Source organism: Pipistrellus kuhlii, unplaced genomic scaffold (genome assembly GCF_014108245.1).
Source record: "Pipistrellus kuhlii isolate mPipKuh1 unplaced genomic scaffold, mPipKuh1.p scaffold_m20_p_6, whole genome shotgun sequence".
NCBI classification, from domain to species: Eukaryota; Metazoa; Chordata; class Mammalia; order Chiroptera; family Vespertilionidae; genus Pipistrellus; species Pipistrellus kuhlii.
The window spans coordinates 57759709-57784187 of NW_023425562.1; the positions used below are offsets into that span (position 1 = coordinate 57759709).

Genomic DNA, 24479 nt, shown 5'->3' on the forward strand with positions numbered 1-24479 from the left:
ACCATACACTCCCGGATCTTAGGGGTCCTTTCGGCCGCGGTAACATCTGCTTCTGGTTTTAAAGGCTTGTTTGTGCACTGATCAGTAAACTCGAAGTTGCAAGTATTCCCATAGGGAGGGATATTAACTTTTAAGCCAATGTATTTGTTGTTGAGAAATCGGAGCGTGGCAATTCAGTTAGTAAGAGTTTCAGCAGCAAGGGAAATCTATGTTCGCCTAATTCACACATCAAAAAGTGTAAGATGTTTAGGTAACATCCCTCCCTCTTCTGTGTCCACCTTCTCAGCTCACATCCCCCATCAGGAAGCCACTAATTATTAGGATAGGCTTTTAGATTATTTTATCCATTCCCGAGATAATACAGACATACTTTTCTCTGATTAACATTTTTCTGCACCTTGATTTTTTTTTTTAACACTTAATACACCTTGGAGATTCTTCTATAGTGATAATGAGACTACTCAGTGAATTTGGAGTGGTCATTATCACTATTCTCATAATTATTAAGGTACAATTTACATACAATATGATGCACCTTATATGACGTGCAATTAGATTATATATAATATATATATATATATATATATAATTTATTTTTTTAAATATATTTTATTGATTTTTTACAGAGAGGAAGGGAGAGGGACAGAGAGCTAGAAACATCGATGAGAAACATTGATCAGCTGCCTTCTACACACCTCCTACTGGGCATGTGCCTGCAGCCAAGGTACATGCCCTTGACCAAAACTGAACCTGGGACTCTTCAGTCCACAGGCCGACGCTCTATCCACTGAGCCAAACTGGTTAGGGCTGGATAGGTTTTGATAAAAGTAGAAATGCAGGGTGTTATGGTAAGGGCATAATTTAATTTTTTAAGAAACCTTTTCAAAGTGGCTGTACCAGTTTACATTCCCACCAGCAACGCATGAGAGTTCCAGTTTCTCTACATTCTCACCAACATCTAGAATTGGTACAAGGCTGGTGTGTTCAGTGGTTGAGCATAGACCTATTAATGGAGGGCCTCTTCTTTTGGCAAAGTGAAGAAGGTGCTTTAAGAGAATCTGTACTCCGCCAGAATTTAGTTAAGCTTTCCTAGACACCCAACATAAAAGGTGCAAGATTTTTTTAAAAAAACATCTTATTCAAATACTGTTAGTTATATTTTCAGAAAAATGTGTCCTAAGAGCCCAGCTCAATGACTTTTCACAAAGTGAATCCACCTTTAAAACCTGCACCCGGACCAAGAAACAGCACACTGACTGATCCCCGAAATCCCTTTGTTGGTCCCATCTGATCATTACCTTCCCTCATACGTAACCACTATTTTGACTTTCATCACCATTGATTAGCTTTGAACTTCACAAGAATGGAATCATGCAGTCTACACTGTTCAGTGTCCGACTCCTTTCACTCAATATTTTGCTAAACATTGTGTAGTTGTAGTTCCTAACTGCTGTATAATGTTCAACTGAGTGAACATAGCACAATTCATTTATCCATTCTATTGTGCTTTTGTGTGTTTTTGTTAAACCTCACCCGAGGATATTTTTTCATTGCTTTTTTTTAGAGAGAGGGAGGGGAAGAAACACAGAGAGAGAAACATCGATGTGAGAAAGACTCTTCAATTAGTTGCCTCCCACATAGAGGTGCAAGAAAAAGACTCACTCCAGTTATATTGTAGGATGGAGGTTTACTGGAAGGAAACACCAGACAGGCTCCCCAGGAAGGGTCTAACCATGAGGCACTAAAAAGAATGGGACCTTGGACCAAGAAGGGTCCCAACCACTGCTAATGGAGCTCATTAGTCCTCCCATTTCTTCCCAACCTGTTAGGTCTGTGCTAATGTCCCATTACTCCCCATTTTCTCAATCCAAAGCCCAGAGCAGTGGGCTCTCTGTTCTTCCCACCACCTGAGACCAGTCTACCAGGAGAGTCACTAGCCTACCAAAGAACTGGCTCCCCTCAGGTACTGACTTCCTGGGAGCACATTATTACTTCTTGATGACCCTCATTCATCTTTACAGCCCCTGGCAGGAACCTCCAGGAAGAGGACGTGAACTCATTGGATCATGGAGAGGAATGTACCTGGAGCAAAAAGAAGGATGCTGACGACATTGTGTCTGTTCCCTAGGGCTAGGGAAGCAGATGGGGGCACCTCTTCTTCCAGGGACCAGATCTGGCACAAGATGTCTGCTCAGGCAACCCCACTGCCTGGCATGCCCTCTCCCTAGGGACCATCAAATCTTCTTGTTTTCCTCAGTCTTAATGTTTGAGGAGGACTGCCTCCTCTAGGAAACCCATGGCCATGGCTTTCCCTTCAGCAGATTGGCACTGAAATAGAATTTGCCCTGCTAGCAGCATTCTTATCATTGTCAAAAGTCTCAGGGATGAAGCTATAGTTAGGAATAAAATAAAAACTACATTTCCCATAATCCCTTGCAGCCTCGAGTGGCCATGTGACTAAACTCTAGCCAATGAGAAGTGAGTGGATATGACTTGTGCAACATTCATTTATGTCCACAATGGGAATGGTGTACCTTCGACTTCCACTCTTCTTGTTGGAGAGAATGTGAATGCAGTATGGTCATTGTGAACCCTCACAATCAAGATAAGCTAGAAGGAACCAGAGCACCAGCAATTTAAACCACAATAACATATCCAGACTAATATGGGAGAGAGAAATAAAATTTTCTCAAGTTGAAGTTACTGTATTTGGTCTCTTGTTAGAGCACTTATATTATAGCTAGTACAGAGTGCTAGTACAGTGTGAGGAGTAGAAAGCTCCTCTTCTAATCCATCCAAACAGTCCAGAATGGGTTTGGACAAGAAGGATGTGAGGAGGAGGTATATTGGAAGATAAATGGAGAGATGAGATTCAGAGAAAAGAGAAGAAGTGGACAACATGATCAACTCCTTTTTCTTCAGTGTCCTCCAAGGTCAACATCCTCCTGGGTATATTAGGGTTCACTCCCTACTCTCACCACCTATTTCCTTGGGGGCAAGAGGTTTGGAATCAGGTCATAGAATGTTAGATGTCACAGCGTTTTTTTCACAGAGGGGGTCAGGATCCATTGCAGCCTTGTTTACCAGGACCAAGTCATCAGAGATTCCATTGGAGTCCTCCTCCTAAAGGGAGGCAATGCCACACGGTCAGCTCAGGGGTAGAGCACAGGATAAAGTCCCAAATGTGGCTGCATCAGGATCCATGAGTTTCCCTTAGAGAAAACCCTGGTCACAGAAGGATTCTGGGAGATGTCATCACCTGATCCCTAACTCTGGAGGGCAGTCCCCCAGACCCCAAGCCTTGGGTAAGGGTCTCAAGGGAATTGGTGAGAATGTGCATGGCTAGAAGCCCTGTCCCACCAAATGGGTTTTCTGCAGAAGGGGACCATCAAGGAGAAGGATAAACAGTTTTTCACTCTTGCCCAGGTGATGGGCAGAGAGACGCCAAAACACAGGTGGCATTCCAAGATGTGTCTTGAAAGTGGAGGTGTTGCTGCTAAGTTCAGAATGTCTGCCCCAGTCATCCAGCCAGCCGCACAGAAAACACGTGGTTTCTCTCTGCCCTGATCAGAAGACGGCTCCCCCTGTCTTCTCAAGGGGCCCTGGATCTCTATATTCTCTCCCCCGACTCCCCTTACCCCCAGAAACCAGCCTAAAAATGAGAGCAGTTTCTAGGGGCCAGCCCTGCACTGTGGGGTAGCCGGGCATTGCGAATGTTGTGCCCACATGGTGGTTAGATACCTGCATGATGTCCTTCTGAGAAGCCATCTCCACGGAATTCTCACCCATTCTCAGCTTATGAAAACGTCTCCTGCGAGGGCAAGAGTGGACTCAGACAGCCTCTCCTCTCCCTGCCTGTCCCCATTTCCTTCACCCGCCCTACATGCTTGTCCCAGACTGCTCACTGCACCAAGCAGAGGGGAGCATTGTGGGGAGTGGGGTACCTAATCTTTCTTCCCGCCCAGTCCTTTCTTCAGCACAGACACGGTAGAGATAAGGAAAGAAGAAAACTACAGCAAGGTGGATTTAGAGGTAATTCTAGAAAAGATGCCAGAATTTGGAACGTGGGAAGGAAAGAAGACAGGCTAGAAGGTATGGAGCCTGTGAATTTGGTAGAAAGGACATGGGGGAATGTTAGGGGAAAAGAGAGAAGGCTGAGGTGGCCCCATCCACCCTCCAGCTCTGTACCCACCTCCAGACGTAGCAGGCTCCCAGGGCCAACAGGAGGACGAGGAGGCCAGCCAGCAGCCCCAGGAAGTAGAGTAGGCTCTGGAACAGGTGCAGGCGATGCAGGGCTGGAACACAGGAGACAGCTCAGGGGACAGCTATGGCGCCAGGCCTTCAAAGCTCCTTCCCAAGTGACCTTCCCAAGGTGAAATCTTTTCTAACTTTCACTTTAGGTCAGGAGAGTCCCCATGCAAAGGAGCTTCAAGCAACCCATCTAGACCAGACAGACAAGCTGAAGAGATTCAGGGAAAACCTCAGAAGGAAGCCTTGGGACCTGAGCGCCAGGTCTTGTGTAGGGTGGCCCGGGAAATGGAGCCCTCCCTCACCTCTGGTTCCAAAGTAGGTGGAGGCAGAGGCGGAGCCCAGGACATTGGAGGCAGAGCACACGTATTCTCCCTGGTCACTGGGCCTCAGCTCCTCAATGTCCACCCTCAAGGCGTTGGGGGTGGCTGAGACGTGGATGTGGGGCTCTGCTGGAGCGCTCAAGGGCTGGCTGGAGGCCACCACTCGACTGCCAAGGTGGAGGGTCAGGCTGGCTAGGGGCTCGCTGTCCACTCTGCAGTCCAGAATACCCTGGATGCCGCCCTCAGGTTCCACAAAGACCGTCATGGTGGGTGTCGTGGGAGGGTCTGCGGGAAGACAGAGAGTGTGGTGATTATAGAAAACAACCACAAATCCCTTCCTCCCTGTACCCGTGCAAGGTGATGTGGCTGCCCCTCCCGTTAAGAGCCTGTTTCCTCACTCCTTGACTCGCTTTGACCATTGGAAGGCAAAAGTGACATTGTGTAACTTCAAGGATAGATCTAAAAGTCCTCACAGCTTCTGCTCTCCTTGGGATACAAGCATGTGGGAAGCCCAGGCAGGCCTGTTGAACACATGTGGTCCAGCCAGCAGCCAGCCCCAACCACCAGCCTCGAGAGTGAAGCCATCCTAGACCATGTAGCCACAGTTCAGCCATTAGACAATTGCAGCCACATTAAGTGAAACCAGCAAAACTGCTCAGAAAGGAATGTAAGAACAGAATGAAGAAAGTCAAAATGTAAGAAGGACTTTCCGGTTGATAGAATTGTGATAAAATAAATGGCTATTTTTTTTTTTAATACTACGTTTTGGGGCGGCTTGTTACACAGCAGTAGCTGACTGAAACAGCATGAGGCCCTGGTGGAAAATGGAATAGAGAACCAAGGTTGATGAAGGCTAATTGTGTGCCAGGCATTCTGCATGCTTTATCTACTATACGCCTCACAAGGTGAGGGGACTGACATTTGCAGATGAGGAAACCAAGGCACAGATGCACAAAAAGGCAATAGGAGTCCCTCAGTCCAGGACTCCATGACTGTGAAGTCCTTGCTCTTTGCAGGCAGAAGAGGAAGAAGACTTGAGGTGGGCATGTGAGTAGTAGGGAAACTGGGGGAGGGAGGCGTTGTGTCACACTCACAGAGCACACGGAGCATGACTGGAGCAGAGGTGGTGGTCCCCGTGGGGAGCTCAGCCCGGCAGTGGTACACTCCAGCTTGGGCACGGGACACGTAGGAGAAGGAAAGGGTGGGCACAGGCTCTGCATATAGTTGCCGACCATTCCAGAACCAAGTGAAAGTGGAGTTGACCATGGGCCTGGGGCCACCAGGAAGATGACAACTCAGGTTCAGTGCGGCACCCTCCGGCACATCCAGGCCTGGTTCGGCCACCACATGCACACCTGCGGGCCAAGGACCAGGAAGTGGTTGGGGATCTGCAGGCCTAGGTGGGATCTGAGGGAGATCTGAGAGGCCTCTGTGCATTGTGGGAAATTCTTATCTGACTTGGAATCTGAGCCCCAAAGGTGAGACTGTGTCCCCATCAGACTGAGGTCTCTGAGAACAGGGCTGTCTCTCATCCTCACACTAGGGACCTCCAGGGCCGGGCTGTGCTGCCCTTTAACACCAAACTAGATGTTCTGATGGATGAGGCTGTGTCCTACCCTCAGACTGGACTCCCCAAGGGTGAGTCTGCACCTCCTCCCTCAGCCTGCTGAGGGTAGGACTCTCCCTTTTCCCACCCAGGTTTCCCTGGGGAGGGTCTGTGCACTGTCCCCAGACTGCGCTCTGTGAGAGCTGGGTTATGTCTCCTCTGCTCCCAAGCTTCTCTTGGCCATCGTTACACCTCCATCTCAGAGGGAGCTCTCCAAGGGTAAGACTATTTCTCCCTCAGGCTGTGCAACCCTCTCCAGCGGGAGCTGTTCCTCTTCCATCAGATCAGGCGAAGCTGTATCTATTCTTTCAGGCCAGTCAACCCCCCTCCACGTGGACTTCGACCCCCAGCACCTGAGCCCGTCTCCTCCTGCATCGCCCACTCACCTTCTGCCTGTAGCTGCCCTGTGGTGCTGACTGAGCCCAGCAGATTGTGGGCCTTGCAGACATAGGTGTTCTCATCACCTGAGGGCACATCTTGCACCTGTAGCCGCAGGGCGTTGCGGGCCACCTGGACATTGCCCGTCCCCGATGCCAAGCCATGGGCCCCGTGGCTGGTGGCCAGTACCTTGCCATCCCGCGACAGGGCCAGCTCGGCAGGTGGCTCGCTGTCCACGGTGCACTGCACCACAGTCATGGGGCTGGCCCTTGAGTCTCGGAAGGAGGACAGGACTGCATCCCGAGGAGCATCTGGGGGTGGGCAGGGCACAGTTGGGGTCATTGCTTGGAAATCCTACACTATCCATTGTCCACCCTCCTGGCATTGGTGAGGCTGAAGCCTCTGGACAAAGTCATTTCCTAGAAGTGCCACCTTCTCAGGAGTCCCGTGGGAAGATTCTTCAGGCAGGGGTCACAGGGACCCGGGGCCTCTTTCCCCACCATCTATGTCCTTCTTTCCCCAAGTGCCCATTCCCAGCCCACTGAAATCTTGTGCCCACCCTCATCGAGGCCCAAACGTGCCCTCCACCACCCTGTGGACCCCTATTCAAGGACCCCTACTCACAGAGGATTTGCAGGGCTGCAGGCCTGGAACTGCGTGTGCCCTGGGCATCCTGGACTTGGCATGAGTAGGCACCGGCATGAGCCCTCGTAGCCACCGGGATTGAGAGGGAGGTGGAGGGCCCTTCCTGCAGCCAACGGTTGTTGTGATACCAGGTATAGAGGGTGGGTGGGCTGGCAGCAGGGTCCTCACAGGTCACTGTGATGGAGGCCCCCTCGGGCACAGCGGCTGACGGAGCCAGGGTCACCTGCACGCCTGTCCCAAGGAGGCCAGGGTCAGCGGGGCCCAGCCAGACACACCAGAGTGGATCCCACCCCTGGTGGCCTCGACCTGAGCCCTGCCTCACCCTCTAGCCGCAGTTCCAGGGACGTGTTGACCTGGCCCAGAGGACTGCGGGCTGAGCAGCTGTAGAGACCCTCATCCCTGGGCCTGGGCTCCCGCAGCTCCAGGCGCAGGGTGTTGGGCACAGAGGCTTCGGTCGAGGAGGCCAGCAGGCGACCAGCATGGCTGAGGGCCAGCTGGGCGGGTGGGTGGCTGTCCACAGTGCACAGTAGCAGGGCCAGCCGCCCACCACGACTCTCCAGGAGGTAGGTCAGGCGCAGGCTGCGGGGCGCATCTACAGGAGCACGAAAGACGTGGACAGAGTTCAGAGGCCTCAGCCATGAGGAGGCGTTTGTAGGCGCCATTCAAACCAGGAGGGCCTGGGCCTCCCACCCCAAGTGCTTCCACTTGCTCATCTGGGGCACTGCTGTGGGACCGATCATACGCGTGTCCATCCCCCCTTGCCCGACTTTCATGCTCCTGTGAAGGGCTCCATCAGCTGGCTGAGTTCTGGAACTGAGTTCCCAATTTGGGCCTCTGGCCATGCCCTGATTTCTGGAAGCTTCTGTCATTCCTTCCAGCTCCACCCTGCCATCAACCACTCACAGAGGACATCAAGGATGACAGGTCCGGAGAAGCGTGGTGCCTGGCCAGGGGTCACCACACCACAGTGGTAGGAGGCAGCATCGGTGACTGTGACATTGGGCAGGTAGATGGAGTGGGCACCTGGGCGCTGCTTCCCGTCTTGGTACCAGGTGTAGGTGAGCTGAGCCTTGTCCCTGGTCCACACAAGGCAGGTCAGGTTCACCGGCTGGCCCTCCTGCACGCTGGCCTTTGGCAACACCTGCACACTCACAGCTGGAGAGAGGAGGGCACAGAGACATGACACCAGTGAGGGTCGTGAGGCTGTGTAAACAGCCACCTGTCTCCATGAGGAGGGACGCCCCTCCCTCGGCCTCTGGGGGGGCACAGGTGGCCCGCCTGTGTACGGGCTCAGAGGTGGAGCTTGGTAAACAACTCATCATCTTTCAGCTGATCCCAAGCAGAGTCTGCGGAGCCCACCCTGGCCCTGGTGGGGAGCACATGGGAGAATCCAGGCCTCCCTGGCCCTGCTGTGGTTTCTCCTTGAGCACCCCCTTTCTGATTAGTTTTGTCCGCTGGGCATCCACACAAAATTTGGTTTTTGAAAAAAGTTCTTCCATGAAACCCAAGTTTGGAGACTGCTGCTCTTAAAAAAGGTGGGAATGGGGACTATCTTTGTGACCAGCCCTCTTGCCTGTGCCCAACCTTCCAGAAGCCTCTCTGAGCAAGCTTCTCTCCTCTTACGGGAGCCACCCACCCACATACACCCCCACACTGACCCTGGGCATCGAAACTGGCTGAGGCCGAGGTCTGGCCGAGGGTGTTGGTGGCCTCGCAGGTGTAGACTCCCTCGTCCTCCAGCCCTGCGTCGCGGATCTCCAGGCGCAGTGTGTTGGGGGCCACAGCCACCGTCATCCTGGGAGAGCTGCCTGCCAGTTCCCCTGCGCCTTGAAGGGTGGAGGCCACCAGGCTGTCCCCACGGAGCAGGCGTAGCTGGGCCAGAGGGTCGCTGTTCACACGGCACAGGAGGAGGCCCAGTCGCCCAGGGCCAGTGTCCATCAGGGTGGTGAGTGTGGCCTGGCGTGGGGCATCTACACAAAGTGGGGAGTGGTCAGGGTCTGGCCAGGTGGTCCCTCATCTTAAGGTTCTCTCGTGGAGGCAGAGCCCAAGACCGGGGATCAGTATCCCCTCCCCCATCCACACCCTTGGCTCCTTCACACTCCAAGAAACAGACGTAGTACAGAAGTACTTACAGGACACGTGGAGGCTGACGGGGGTGGCCAGGCTTGTGGTGGCTGAGCCCGGAGCCTGGGCTTGGCAGTGATAGGCCCCGGCTTGGCTCAAAGTTATGGCTGCAAAGCGGAGTGTGGCCGAGGTCGACTCCTGGAGAGGCTGGCCATCATGAAACCAGCGGTATGAGGTTCCTTCCAGAGCCTCCGTGGGTACTTTGCAGCTCAGGACCACGGCCTGACCCTCCTGGAGCTCGGGTGATGGTGACACCTGGACCCAGGCTCCTGCCGGAAGAAATCAAGAGCAAGTGAGGACCCTCCGCCATATCCTTCCACAGTCCGGGGCTGGGTGTCATCCACACCAAGACCGCATGACCCCAAACCTGTGCTAATTTCATCCCATGCCTTGGTTTCTCCTGCTCCCAACTTCCCTGCATGGATCTCTTCTGGCGTTTACCACCTTGAGGTATGGCTTTGCTCTGTCAATCACACCTCGCCTACCAGAAGGTGGGCCTCTCGAGGGTCCAACACACTTATATGACCTGCAACCCAGTGCCAGCTACAGTGCTTGCACTTAGCTCTTGGCAAGTGTTGGTTTGGCACCATAAAATACTAAATCCTGCCAAGGGCCATTGTCCTGATCATGAGTTGAGCTCAGCATGGGTGACTTAGGGCTTAGAAGGGGAAGTGTGATCTTTTCCCTCTAGCTCTTTCTAGCCGGCTCTGCAGCCAGGCTCAAGGTCATGAGAGCCCAGGAACTGGAGACTAAGCAAAGGGCAGTTCCTAGTGCCCCCTGGGTCTAAGGCAGGATGAGACCAAGCTGGGGGTGAGGGGAAGGGGAGATGGAGGGACAGCTGGAGTGGTGACTGAGAGCACAGGCTATGCCTGGGAACCAAACCAAATTAGTCCCAAGCTGACAGGGCCACCTGCTAGTCATGTGATCAGGAGCAAGCTTCTAAAGCTCTGACCCGCAATTTCTCTGCCTGTAAAATGAGTATAATAAATAAGAAAAGATGTATAGAACCAAGGCCCAAGGCAAATGTTCACAAATTGATGTTTGTCATTGTGAGAGAAAAATTGTATGTTTTTCTTTATCCTTTGTAGTATTATGGATATTAACTTTCCTTTTCCCCAGCTTATTCACGTAGGGAGAATTTTTATAGAAAAACTAGAGGCCTCGGGCACAAATTCAGATTGGGGCAAATGGGAGGGGGGGGGTAGGGGTACCAGCTGGCCTGGGGAGAGGGAAGGCAGAAGGTTGACTAGCCAGGGAGATGGGCTGTGGGAGCGTCTGCTCCCTGGTGGTCAGTGCACATCTTAGCAATCGGTTGACTGTTCAGTCATTTGGTCTTTCGGTCATTTGGTTGCTTAGGTTTTATATATATATATAGATATGTGAATATATTTTTATGCATATGGGCACATCTGTATATGCATATGAATGTACTTACATTGGTGTGCATATATTACACATGTATATGCATAATGTACAAAAATGTTAGATTTTGTATAAGGTACTTATTATCTAACAAAATTATACAATTACATAAAAAGTTATCTGTTAGAAATTGCTCCAATCAAGCAAACTGCCTTGCACAATTGCCACCACCTCCTAGTGGCTGCCATGGTTATTGCAGGTGAAAATGTCTAGCTGGAGACAAGGGGAAACCTCTGTGGGTTAGTGGAAACCATCCAGAAACCAGGCCTGAAAAAGACCTCACTTTCTTGCCTGGCCAGAATGGTCCCAGGGCATCTGTTTCTACCGCATCACCAGAGGACTGACACTCACCTCGGACCTGGAAGAAGAGGGAGGTGTTGGCTGATCCGAGGTCATTTGTGGCCTCACAGCGGTAGCTGCCAGAGTCCCCAAGGCCCAGGTCTCGGATCTCTAGCTGCAGGGAGTTGGCCATGGCCTTGGCATGGAAGTGGCCACTGGATGGGAGCTGGGGCCCCAGGCTGGTAGCCAAGAGGTGTTCCCCACGGAACAGGGTCAGCTGGGCCGGCGGACTGCTGTCCACGGTGCAGACAAACACAGCCGTGTGGCCCTGGCCCACGTCCAGGAGGGCTGACAGCTTCGGAGGGTCCGGGGGATCTGCAGGGACAGGGAGACGCTGAGGCCACCCCCAGCCCAGCTCACCACGTTCCAGCTGCCACATCGTGTCCCACCGCCCCCTCCACACACAGTCCCGGCCCACCCTTCCCCAGCCCAAGCCACGTGCTTGTCTCCCCAATCCCAGCCCAGCCCGATTCCTCCCAGACCACCCCTCCAGGTGCCAATGTTGCCCTTGCCCGTGACGCACAGAGCACACTCAGGACCACGGGGGCGGAGAGCTGGGTGCCGGAGAGCTGGGTGCCGGCCTCAGAGAGGACGCGGCAGGCGTAGAGAGCGGCATCTGTTCTGGCCACGGGCAGCAGCGTCACCGTCTCCAGGGGGCCCTGGGTCCACAGTGCCCCGTTCCGGAACCAAGAGAAGTTGGCAGGGCCTCCACCGGCTTCCCGTCGAACACTGCAAGTCAGGTTGGCGCCGGTGCCCTCTGGCAGCGAGTGCGACGGAGTGATGACCAGGACGGTGGCTGGAGAGCAGGCAGCACAGGCCCCCGTGAGACAGGGCCTCACTTTGACTGCTTCCCCGCAACCCTGGGGGCCAGGGGGCCAGCCTCCCGGCCTGGAGGGGGCAGGAAGGAGACCCTCGGGAGTGCCCACTGGACAGGGGTGGGAAGCAAGCAAACTTCCGCAGCTGAACAAGGTGGTTCCACTGGATGGAGCCTCTTGGAGCCAGGGTTCCAGCAGAACAGGGTTTCAGCGGAATCCTGGCCCCTGACCCTGTGCCACTGCCCCTGCCCCGACTCACCCTGAGCATCGAAGGTCACGGAGGAGGAGGCGTTGCCCAGGGTGTTGCTGGCCTCGCACAGGTACACACCCTCGTCCTCCAGCACGGGGTCGAGAATCTCCACGCCCAGCAGGTTCGGGGCTCGGTTGATCTTTACGCGCTGGGAGCAGCCCCCACACGTGCTGCACCCGCCCCCCGGTACCGGGGAGGTAGCCACTACACGGTCCCCGTGGAGCAGCCGCAGCTGGGCGGGCGGGTTGCTGTCCACACGGCACTCCAGGAAGCCTCGACGGCCATCTCCGAGGCCCTCAGTGTAGGGGTCCAGCCGGGCGGTGAGGGTGGGCCGGCAGGGGGCGTCTGCAGGGAGGAAGAGCGGGGGCACTCATGGAAGGCCACAGCCTCTGCCAGGGCTGCCCGGGATCCCAGAAGACACTGGGCCAAGGCCTGATCCCAGGGCTGCCACACACAGCTGGGCACTGACAGGGACAAGCAGGCCAGGGTGGGTGGGATCCAGCCTCTGCCCTCGGACTCCCCCATGCCTTAGGGCTGTATGGAATCTTCCCAGGGGAAGAAGGGCGTTTTCTCGGGGAACAAAGGTACCCTGTGGGCTGGCAGTCACCTGCCTACCTCCCACGTGCTCCTGAGCAGGGCTCCCGCATAGCAATCCCTGGGAATCTTGCCTCTGCTCTCTCTGCACCCCATCCCTTCCCCCAGGATGACCCTTCCCCTTATCTCTGGTCTTCAAGCCAGCTCTACTCAGGATAATAGGCAATGCCTAAGGTGCCTCTTTCTGGAGGCTTCCGGAGGTGGGTGGTCAAGGACAGCCATCAGCAAGGCCTCCACGTGATCTCACCCTGATGCTCGAAAACCCCTAAGAGGTGGCTGCTCTTCCTGACAGTCCCTAACAGTCCCAGGATGTTGCTCCTGCTCATGTCAGGGGAGGGGGTCCCGGATATTGGTGCCCTGAATGTTGGCGGGCCCCTCAGGCGAATATGGAACAGCCACTGCTGACCAGACTCAGTTCCTGTGCCGAGAGGTTCTGCTTTCACGTCTCTGGGGGCCTGTGAGGGCACAGCCTGTGGGGTGTGGGCGCATACAGCGCATAGGAGTATGACGTCCCATGGCCCTGCTCTGCCATGGTATCCATGGTGGGTTTGAGGCCAGGCACAGAGGTCTCTAAGCTGTCTGGGATTGGAGATGGGCCATGGGGAGGTTTACAATCCCTAGCCTTGTTCCCCAAATGGTAGCCCTGGGTGGAGAGGTCCATGGTGCCTAGGCCTGTGGCTGCCCGCCTGGTCTAGACCCTGGGCGGGACGGGGGCAGGAGGCCAAGAGGAGGGAGGGATGGCTGGCGGACCCCAGTGGACTGATCCATCCTCCCCAAGACAGGCAGGGGCCAGTGGGGAGGCTGCTCACAGAGCACTGAGAGGACGGCAGGCGAGGAGGGCCCGCTGGCGCCGTGGCTGTCCTGGGCGCGGCAGTAGTATGAGCCGGCATCAGAGCGGGAGGCCGCGGGGAGCAGGAGGCTGCTGCTGGGCCCCTCGAGAAGCAGGGCTCCGTTCAGGTACCAGGAGAAGCGGACGTCAGGCGTTGGGCTCAGGCCACTCCGGCAGCTCAGCGTCACCATCTGCCCTTCCACCACCTCTGCTGCTGGGCTGATGAGGAGGTGGGCCGCTAGCAGAAGGAGACGGGGAGGCTCAGCTCGCTGCACATCTGTGGCCCCATGCCACCCACTGCCGGAAGCCCTGCAGCATTCCCCCCTCCCCCGCCCCGACAATTGTAGGTAGGTCTGGGCTTCAGGAGGGTTTGGCCTTGGAGGCCCATTCTGACCTATTGATAGTAACTGGCTCCAGCGCGGCTGAGAAGGATTCTGAGCTAGAACCCAGGCTTGTGTCAAACATCTGGCTTAATCCATTAGCTATGTCTGCCGTGGCCTCAGAATGAGGTACCAAGCACAGATACCAAGAGTTGGAAGACGCTATCCCATTGTGCCTCCTGCATCTGACTCCTATCTAGCACAGAACCTGCCCCAAACATGTGATAAATAAGAAACAAATGAAAGCATATGAGAGACCTTCCAAGTTCAGAGTCAGGACGTACACGAAAGGATTAGGACAACCTGCCATGTTTCCCTTGTTGCCCTGACTTCCATGAGCCTCCCATGTTGGGATATGACTGTATAGCCTGGGTCCTTGATGTGAATTTTAGGATCCAGCTAGTTCAGCCCCTCAGCTGAGCCCTCTGGACTCCCAGGAGGAGGAGGCCAGAGCAGGCCTGCTCTTTGGGCTCCCTCCCACCAGCCCCGCCGGCCATCTTACCATTGGCTTGGAAGTCCAGGGTGGAGGACGTGTTCCCAAAGGAGTTGGTGGCTGTGCACGTGTAGTCCCCGCTGTCGGCTAGCCCCAGGTCTCGGATCTCCAGGCGCAGAAAGTTGGGGGCAGAGGAGACACTGAAGCGTGGGCCGAGGTCATCCTCGCCAGAGGTAGAGGCCAGGACAAGTCCCCCGTGTGACAGCACCAGGGTGGCCATGGGCTCACTGACCACGGAGCATTGGAGGATGCCCACCAGCCCTGCCTTCATCTCCAGGAAGGCAGTTAGGTGGGGGGCAAGGGGTGGGTCTGTATGGAGAAAGGCCTGTGACCCTCAGACAGGGGACTCCCAGGATTCCCTGCACACGAATCCATGCGCCAGTAGCTCTCTGCCGCCCTCCTATAGTTCCTCTCCTTCCACCCCCCCTAGCTTGTAGCTTTTCCCCCGCTCGCTTGTAGTTCACTGACCCACCCTCCTGCAAATCCGTGATCTGGTCGATCCTTGTGATGACCCCAAGAGTGGGAATCAGGAACCCTTCTTTAAAGATGGGGAGCCCTAGCTGATTTGGCTCAATGCATGGGGAATCATTGCCTGCCTCCCGCATGCCCCCAACTGGAGATGGAGCCCACAACCCGGGCATGAGCTCTTGACCAGAATCAAACTCAGGACTCTTCAGTCCGCGGGCTGTTGCTCTATCTACTGAGCCAAACCAGCCAGGGAAACTAATTGGGACTTTAAATTAAAGGTACTGTATATGATAATTCTTTGTAATCTTTTTGGAAGTTTTAACTTATTTCAAAATAAAAATTTTTTAAATCAGAGGAAACAGAGGCCCAGGGAGGTCCAAGCCTTGCCCAGGTGTGCAGAGCTCAAGGCCACCCGGCCCAGGACCTAACCTGCCTGCAGGCGCCTCACCCCTTGGACCGGCTCCAGCAGTGTCTGCCACACACTGGTCACTTACGGATGACCACCACGCTGACGGGCTTAGAGCGCTCCCTGGCATGGGTATCCTGCACCTCACAGACGTAGAAGCCGGTGTCGGCCCTGGTAGCCGAGCGCAGCTGGAGGGTAGGGCTGTGAGCATCCTCCAACAGGACATGGTTCTTGTACCAGCTGTAGCGCAGCCCGCTGGGTGCTTCTTTAGGCACGTTGCAGGTCAGCGTCACTGTCTGGTTCTCCTGGATGGGGCCTGCTGGGCTCATCTCGACCTCAGCCACTGTGGGGGCAGCGGAGGGCACACTGGGGGTACCCACCTGACTTGCAGGCCCAACTCCTCAGCATCCCGGGTTTGCAGCCGCTCAGCTTAATCTGCATGGTTTACATCACACCCTTCTGCAGTGGAGCCTGCTGTGTCTGTCCTGGTCATGAGGACCCTCCTGACACCTCACCCTGCCAGGGAGGTTTGTCCTCTGTCTGAGAAGGCACCCTGACCTGACTCTCCTCAGCCCCTATGGCCTGGACCCCTTCCCCACCCTCTGTCAAGACCCAGGTTCACCCAGGACTCACTGAAGATGTGGAGGCTGAAAGGGGGTGAGACTGAAGAGCCAACTTCATTCCTGGCTTGGCAGGTGTAGACTCCAGCATCGTCCCAGGATGCCTGGGGCAACTGCAGCACAAAACTCTGGGATTTGAGGGGCGTCCCATCCTTGAGCCACTGCACAGAACTGACCGTGGGGTAGCTGCTGCTCACCCTGCAGGTGAGTGTGACCAGATCACCTGAGCGAATGTTCCCCTCCGAGGGGCTGAGGAGGATCTCCACAGCTTTGGGGGCATCTGCAAGGCATGATGGGTAGGGTGTGAGGTAAGGAGCCTTGGCTGGGAAGGAGTAACCCACTCTCTGTCAGCACCCTGCCCTAAGGAAGCCCGCCCACATAAATCCTCAGTCCCATTAGTTCCTCTGTCCCCGGCTGTGCTGAACCCCATTTTATGTTGCTAATTCCTTCCTACATCACTGAGAGTCTGATAATGCAATGTGTGGCCTATTGTCCAGCCCCCACTGCCTTCCAGGGCTTTCTGCCTCATGACAACGTCCAATGTCCTCTGTCCGATGTGGGGGGTCATGGGTACCACACTGTTTGCCTTGGTGGCCTGTGGTAGCTGTTGGTAAGGGACAAAGCACCTGATGGAGGGAGCCAAAGACAGTCGCATTAGCTCTGAGAATGGTTAACCCATTTGTAAAGAGGGCGCCAACAACACAAAGAGGCTGCATGTTTTAGGATCTCGTTTCAAAGCTTCTCACGGTGAAAATGTGCTAATAAAAGCTCACATTTTCAAGTCCTTGATCTGCGTAGAGATGAAGATAGTAAAAGCTAATATATTTGACTAGTTGGTATGTGCCAAGCACTCCTCCAATTTTCATAGCAAACTCTATGAGAAAGGAACCGGCATTTGTTGTTACCACCCCTCATGTAGATGAGAAAACGGAGGCTCTGAGACGCAAGCAACTTGCCCAAAGTTTGCTTATTAGTGGATGGTCATGTCAGCCTGTGGATAGCCGTTGTTCTAGAAAAATCCGCCCCATTGTTCTGTGATGGGAAGATGCTCACTCAAGTGGAAACTCGTCTTTCTCCCACGGCCTCTTTGCCATGTCCGAGTGATGCCCTGATCACCGTGGATGTGAGCAGCGCTAGGCCACAAAGGATTGACCCCACCTCCCAGCATTCTCCAGAGCTGGGCTAAATCCCAAGGTCCTTGCTGCCTGACCCCCAGCCTCTGGGTCTTTGTCTCCCCATCTGTGCCCAACCTGGCCTCAGGGACAAGAGGTGAAAGGGAGCTTGAAGGTGGCTCTTGGTGCTTAGCAGTCTCTCTACCCGGCCCCACCCAAGAGATCAGAGAGCACCCAGCCTACTGCAGGGGCGAGGGCTCTGTTTCTATGGGCTGGAGAAGGAACCGGTTTTCTCTGGGGAGGCACAGCTGGGTGCTCAGGGACGAGGGCGTGGCCCCCAGCACACTCACACTGCACTTGGAGGAGAATCTCGCCCTGTGTCTTGTGTCCGGCCACCGAGAGCTGGCAGCTCAAGGTCCGGCCGTGGTCCTGCCAGGTCAGGGCCATGTGGAGGGTCTCCCGGTGGATGATGCCCGTGGTCTCGAGCTTCTGGAACTGGGAGGTGACGGAGCGAGCTGGGTCCTGGCCTTGCCACTGCAGGCTGACGGGCTCCTGCAGGCACGCGTAGGGAGTGGAGCAGTTGAAGTCCACCTCCATGCCCTCGCGAAGTTGTAACGGTGAGGCAATGGTGGGCACACTGGGCTCCTCTGAGGACAAAGACAGGAGGCTCAGGACTCCCCATCACCACACTTGACGCCTCCTGCTCTGCAAGCCCCAGCTGAGGCACGAGCGCTGGGCGGGAAGGAGAGTCTGCTTTCTACCCCCTCCCGCTTGGGGTGCATGCATGGAGGACACAAGGCTGGGACTAGCCTGGGGCTGGGGATGGGTTTAGGACAAGGACTGGGGCTGTGAGTCAGTGGGGCCAGAAGCAGCTTGGGAGCCCCTTGCAGGCAGCAACCAGGCCACCCCGCTCCTCACCTGTCACAGTGACCGCTGTGCCTGTGGCATCTACCCAGCGGTTGATATCACTGATCTCGAAGCGGAAGCTGTAGGCGCCCGAGTCCTGGGGGCTCAGGTCCTTCAGCAGCAGGTTGCACACCCTGTGCTCGGCATTCCCCAGCAGCTGGGCACGGCCACGAAAGCGTGCCTCTACCTGCTGGGAGCCCCCCGAGTGGTAAACCACCTGCCGATTTCCCGAGTAGTCATAGTACCAGATGGTTGTGATGCTGTGGGGCACCTCCACGCTGTCAGGGAAACTGAAGATGCAGGGAATGACGAGGCAGGACCCCTTCACGCCCTGCACGGCCACAGGGCGGGAGACACCCCAATTGGCCAGGACTGAGGGAGGAACAGACAGACAGGAGAATAGTGTCAGCGCAGAGCCCCATGATCCGCCCTATAGAAGGTGCCCCAGATGAACCCCCAATCCCTGCTATGTCCTCTGGGAGGATCACTGCTCCCTGCCGCTGTCTCTCTGTGCCCAACCTTCAACCTCAACAGCCAACCTGAGACCAGGCACAGTCTGTCTGCCGGGCCAGCAAAGGCTGGGCTCACGGAGGCCAGGCCCAGTGAGGTGAGCAAGGCCAGCAAAGCTTACCTGTCGAGATGGATGCGGCCAGGTGGAGAAGCTGAAGCAGGTGGCCCATAGCAGGTCCTCGTGCCTGTCCTGGTGTGTAAGAGAGTGGTGTGCACTGTACTGATTGGATACACGGGGCTCCTAAGGAGGCTCCAGGCACCTCAGTCCGGAGCCTGCCGAAGGGTCAGCCCTGCGTCCCCACAGGCTATGCTGACAGGGCAGGGCTTCCAAGGACTGCTGGGGCAGCCACCGACTGGGAGCTGGGAGCCCACGTTCAGGGCGTGGACTGTACCCAGCTATGCCCTCACTTGGTGGAATGCACTAGAAAACCCTCTGGGTGCCCCTAAGCCCCACCCCAAGTTCTGCTTTCCCAACCTTTCAGGAGCACTCCCCCAGAGCAGATGAGCAGCTGTTGCTCCCTTTCCTCCACTTCCCTGCCCCTCCCTGTGCCTCCTTGCCACCCAAGCCAACAGGAACTGGAACCCAGAGAGGCCTGGTGACTTACTCCAAGGCACTCAGCAAGAACAACGGCTTCTTACTTGAGACTTATCTCCCTGCCTCTAGCCTTACAAGCTATAAGCCATATGGGGCTTGATTGAGCACTTCAGCACAGTGCTGTCCTTCAGGGCCATTCCCTTGCTCAAAAACCTCCTGTGGCTCCCCATTGCCCAATATATCCCTAAAATGTCCTAATTTCTTACTCCCAGCTCCGCCTTCACTCCCTGCTCCTCACACATCCACCCTGGGGTCAGTCCCAGCTACACACGGGCTCTCCAGCTGACTAGCTATGTCCCCACCACAAATCATCTCTGCCTGTTGAAACTTTATTCAGTCTTCAAGGTACAGCTTGAAGGCAGCTTCGAGCTGAAACTTCCCCTTTGGGGTTCCTGTAGTCACCAGAACCACCTCAGTGCTTGCCTTGTCCTTGGCATCTTGTGAGAGCCTGAAAGTGGAGGCGTGTGCCTCAGCCCGGCACAGCAGCCCCCAGGCTTTGCCGCAGAGAGTGGTCTTTGGCCTTTAGAGCTGGTGACAGGGCAAGCTTAGGTGCAACGGGGGGCACAAGGGCCCCGCACAAACATATCCCACAAGCATGAGTTAATTGCCTATAGTACACAATGCACGGGAAGGCAGAGGGACCCTCTACCATGGAGTGACCCTGGTGAGGGTGGGAGGCTCTTGGGAGTGCCAGAAATATGGACCTGAAGGGGAGAGGGGGCAGAAACACATATAACTGAAACTATAAAACTATTAGAGGAAAACATGGATGAAAAGATTCATGACCTAGTATCAGGCGATGATTTCTTAAGTGCGACAGCAAAAGTACAAGCAACAGAAGAAAATATAGATAAGTTGAACTTGATCAAAATATCCTTTGTGAATCAAAGGATACTAGGAAGAGAGTAAACAGAAAACTCCACAGAATGTGAGAAAACATTTGTAAATCACGGGGTTAGAATCATATATAAGGGATTAATATCTGGAATATACAAAGAACTCCTATACATCTCAACAACAAACTCTAAACAACCCAAATTTTTAAAATGGAAGAAGGACTTGAATAGACATCTCTTCAAAGATGATGTAAAATGGCCAGTAAGCCCATGAACAGATGCTCAACATCATTAGTCATAAGGAAAATGCAAATTAAAACCACAATGACCCTGTCTGCGTGGCTCAGTTGGTTGGAGCTTGGTTCTGTAGACTAAAAGGTTGCGTGTTTGATTCCCAGTCAGGGCACATACCTAGGTTTCAGTTTCGAGCCCGTGTTGGGGAGCATACAGGAGGCAACTGATTGGTTGCCTTCATCCTCTCTTTCATACCCTTTAATTCCCTTCCTTTCTCTCTTTATATATATATATATATATATATATATATATATATATATATATATATATATATCCTCAAATGAGAATTAAAAACAAACAACAACCGAAACTGGTTTGGCTCAGTGGATAGAGCGTGGGTCTGCAGACTGAAAGGTCCCAGGTTCGATTCCTGTCAGGGGCATGTACATTGGTTGCGGGCACATGCCTGGTAGGGGATGTGCAGGAGGCAGCTGGTCAATGTTTCTCTCTCATCAGTATTTCTAGCTCTCTATCCCTCTCCCTTCCTCTCTGTAAAAAAATCAATAAAATATATATTTTTTAAAAACAACCTAAGAACACAATGAGCTACCACTTCACACCCATCAGAATGGCTATTAACAAACAGACAAAATCAGAAAATAAATGTTGGAGAGGATATGGAGACATTAGAAGCTCAGTGCACTGCTGGTGGGAATGTAAAATAGTGCAGCCCCTGTGGGAAACTATTGGTGGTCCCTCAAGAAGTCAGACATGAATTACCGTGTGATGTAGCAACTCTGCTCCTGGGTCTCCCAGGTGCATAGCAGTGTTATTCATAATAGTCAAAAAGTGAACACAACCCAAGTGTCCATCAACAGATGAATGGATAAAAAACAACGGGATAGCCATAAGAAGGAATGAAATTCTGACACATTTTACAGCATGGGTAAACCTTGAAAATATTATGCTAAGTGAAGTCAGCCAGATCAAAGAGGGCAAATATTGTAAGATTCCACTTAAAGAGATACCTAAAGTAGGCAAATTCATAGGGACAGAAAGCAGAACAGAGACTTTCAAAGGCTGCAGGGAGGGGAGTTAATGTGTAATGGGTACAGAGTGTATGTTTTGGATGATGAAAAAGTTCTATAAATAGACAGTGGTGATGGCTCCACAATATTGTGAATGTACTGAATGCCACTGCATTGTACTCTTGAAAATGGTTAAAACAGCACACTTTATGCTTTGCCCATTTACCACGCACACATACAAAACCCATATTGCCAACTTTGCAGTCCTCCTGGTATTAAATGCTGACTCTGCAGTGAGGGGAGGGCCTAGAGGCTGGAAGTGGGGACAGGAAACTCATGACAACTCCCAGCTGATTCTGGTGGCTACCAGGGGGCACACCTGGGGAGTGCTGAGCAGACACTCGGGGCCTGGCTGAAGCCGGAATGGCCTGGCAGGATGACAAAATAGAACTTAGCCAAGTGTGAAAAGAGAGGGTGTCCTTGCAGGAAGCACATCAAAGCAAAGGCGAGGGAAGGCCCCGAAGATCCATGCTCCCCAGGAGACCCAGCCCCGGGCTTCGGATGATCCAGCCTACAGGTCTGGTCATTCTCTGAGACCCACTGGTCTATCCCCAATTCTTTGGGCCAACCTAGGCCTGCTCCTGTCCCAGGAGGCTATACCCACACCTGGCCTTTGGCCATAAGAATGGCTCATGCTGGCCCAGCTGTAGGCAGCTCTGAAGGATTCAGTTTCTGTTTCCCAGTGTCAGATTGGGCCGCGAGACCTGGATGCTGGGCAGAAAGGCAGCTCACTGTGCATGGTTGGGGGCAGGTATGGCCTTGGAGCCAGCAGCCGTGCTGAATATCAGGGTCCAATCTTCTACAGCTAGGACATCAGCAAGACAGCATGCGCATGTCTTGCTGATATCCATAGCTCCCCTTTCTGTTCCCATCTGGGGCCCTGGAAAGGGCAATGCTGAACCTAGTGGTGGAGGAATGGTGGGGTCTTAAACATACTGTTCCTGGAATGGAAGAGGGATTTTAGAGCGTTTGGGAGGAGGACTCTTTCTAGGACTACCCAAAATTACAGCATGTAGATGTCATTTAGCCCAGCCACACTACTCGAAGGGTTGGTCCAACCAGAGCCCATCTTAATAGCTCAGCCTAAAAACCAATCTCAGTCCTGAGAACTTTTCTGGGGGGAAAAAGTAGAAGAAGAAGGGCAAGAAGAACCCCAGACAGGAAGACCCTTGTCTCTGTTTGAAAGTCTGGTATTGCAATAGCTAAGCCCTGGAAACAGCCCAAGTGCCCATCAGTAGCCATGTGGATAAAAAAAAAGCTGTGGTACATTTATACCACGGAATACGATGCAGCTGTAAAAAAAAAAAAAGAAGAAGAAGAAGACTCTCTAGCCCTCTGAGACAGCATGGAGGGACCTGGAGAGTGTCAAGCTAAGTGAAATAAGTCAATCAGAAAAAGATAAGTGTCACATGATTTCATTCATACGTGGAATCTAAGTAACAAAATAAAGTGATGAACAGAATGGATCCAGAGTCATGGAAGCATGGAACAGAGTGAGGAATCTTGGAGGGAAGGGCGGGGGGGTGGGGGGGAGGAAGAGGGGTGTGAGGTAGTCAACCAAAGACCTGGTGTGCATATATGCATGACCCATGGACACAGACAATGGGTAGTGAAGGCCTAGGGGGTTGGGGGGGGGGGGTTGGAGGGGTTGAGGGGGCTGGAAGGGACCAATGTGTGTGTGTGGGGCATATGTAATACTTTCAACAATGAAGAATTATTAAGAGAGAAGGAAGGAAGGAAGGAAGGAAGGAAAGAAGGAAGGAAGGAAGGAAGGAAGGAAGGAAGGAAGGAAGGAAGAAAGAAAGAAAGAAAAAGAAAGAAAGAAAGAAAGAAAGAAAGAAAGAAAGAAAGAAAGAAAGAAAGGAAAGAAAGAAAGAAAGAAAGAAAGAAAGAAAGAAAGAAAGAAAGAAAGAAAGAAAGAAAGACTGGTACTGAGGGCTTAGGTTAAGCTGTGCTCCCTGGTGGCAGAGGGATAATATGGGTCTTGGGGAAGGGGTGGGTATATTGGGGGGCAGAGAGTAGCACAGTTCTAAAACAACCTGCCCCTTGGGCAATGACCATTGGAGAGAGTGTCATTCCCCAGACCTCAGGGAGTTCCTGAGGTTCATCCTTGTATCCCCAGGTCTTGGGTGCTCTGAAGACAGAGTTTTAAACCCTCACTCCTACCCAGAAACGGTAGAGGTTGCGTCAGGGTTGGGATGGGCACCCATATGGCCTGTCACATGGTGGGCACCCATGTTCGCTGCCTGTGTGGGAGCAAGTGAGCGGGTAAAGTCTCTATGAGACTACGTGTCCCAGGACAAAGAAAAGGGTGAATTGGGATCCGAGTGCCTGACCTCTGTCCCAAAGGCCAAGTCCAGCGGGGGGGGAGGGGGGGGGGGGCGGTGTTAAAACATTTTCACTGCAGGCAGCTCAGCAGGATTCAGTTTCTGTTTCTTAGACCAGGGCTTCTCCCCAACTTCCCCATCTGGCTGGAGAAGGAGGGAAAAGGGTGACACAGACAGCTGGAGTGCTCTGCCCCCTGAAAGGAAATCAGGGTACAGCTGGGCAACCCTGGGAAGGGGTATCTTTATCACAGTGGAAAGTCCCAGGAGCGGCCTGGGCTCAGAGTGAGGGGAAGACGAAGGCCACGTTGTGGTTGGGCTGGGGTGACAGTGATGGGCAGGCAGTGCTTTGGGATGGAATCAGGGATGACACGGAGGTGAGAGTGATGGGCTTGGGGTGAGGGCAAAGGCCAGTGATTAGTAAAATGGTTGGGTTGGGATGCAAGGGAGAGTGAGATAAGGGTGGATCAGGGGCCTGCATTGGGCCGGACGGTGGTTGGGATTGGGATTGGGATTGGGAATGGGATTGGGATTGGGATTGGGACTGGGAATGGGATGTGGGTTGGGAAGATTTGGAGCTGTGGAAGGGTTTAGGTTAGGAGTGCAGCTTTGATTAGTGTCTTGGGCTTGGGTTGATTTGGCATCCAGCTCTCACACCAGATGACCCCCAGCCAACCTCAGCCCAGCCCTGCTCCCTTCCCTCCACTCGCCCTCCAGGCCCAGGGATAGGCGTACCTGCTCCAGGGGAAGTGGCTGCAAGGCTGGTGAACCGCAGGGGAGGAGAACAGGAAGGAGGGCCACGCGCGCCTGTGCTGCCTGCTCCCCGGGCTCTGTCACCCCGAGAGAGGAGATCCAGCCGCAGAAGCTGCTTCTTCTTTTCCCCGAGCCTCAGCTGTACTGCCCAGCCCGGAGGCTGGTCGGGGAGGCAGCTGCA

The 24479-nt window shown here is 53.9% G+C and overlaps 1 protein-coding gene and 1 long non-coding RNA gene across 2 annotated transcripts in view; one reads left to right on the plus strand and one right to left on the minus strand.

Annotated features, from left to right (window-relative positions):
* The window catches only part of LOC123651509, a 5320-nt gene extending 2950 nt beyond the window's left edge, over positions 1-2370 (plus strand). The window contains exon 2 of the long non-coding RNA XR_006740283.1: positions 2022-2370. This is a non-coding gene — a long non-coding RNA (uncharacterized LOC123651509). The remainder of the gene's footprint in view (positions 1-2021) is intronic.
* A 234-nt stretch (positions 2371-2604) lies between these two features.
* On the minus strand, positions 2605-24453 carry SIGLEC1 (sialic acid binding Ig like lectin 1). The gene is made up of 22 exons (XM_045574434.1): positions 24280-24453; positions 18590-18663; positions 17971-18330; positions 17403-17699; positions 15954-16220; positions 15409-15663; positions 14456-14755; positions 13554-13811; positions 12160-12495; positions 11609-11881; positions 11098-11400; positions 9333-9593; positions 8859-9170; positions 8104-8355; positions 7523-7792; positions 7180-7431; positions 6564-6866; positions 5666-5926; positions 4554-4856; positions 4193-4295; positions 3742-3811; positions 2605-3123 (listed from the first exon to the last, which is right to left on the minus strand). Exons 2-22 carry the CDS (start codon positions 18636-18638, stop codon positions 3016-3018), a joined length of 5193 nt encoding a protein of 1730 aa, XP_045430390.1. The 5' UTR covers positions 18639-18663; positions 24280-24453; the 3' UTR covers positions 2605-3015.
* Between the last annotated feature and the right edge of the window lie 26 nt (positions 24454-24479).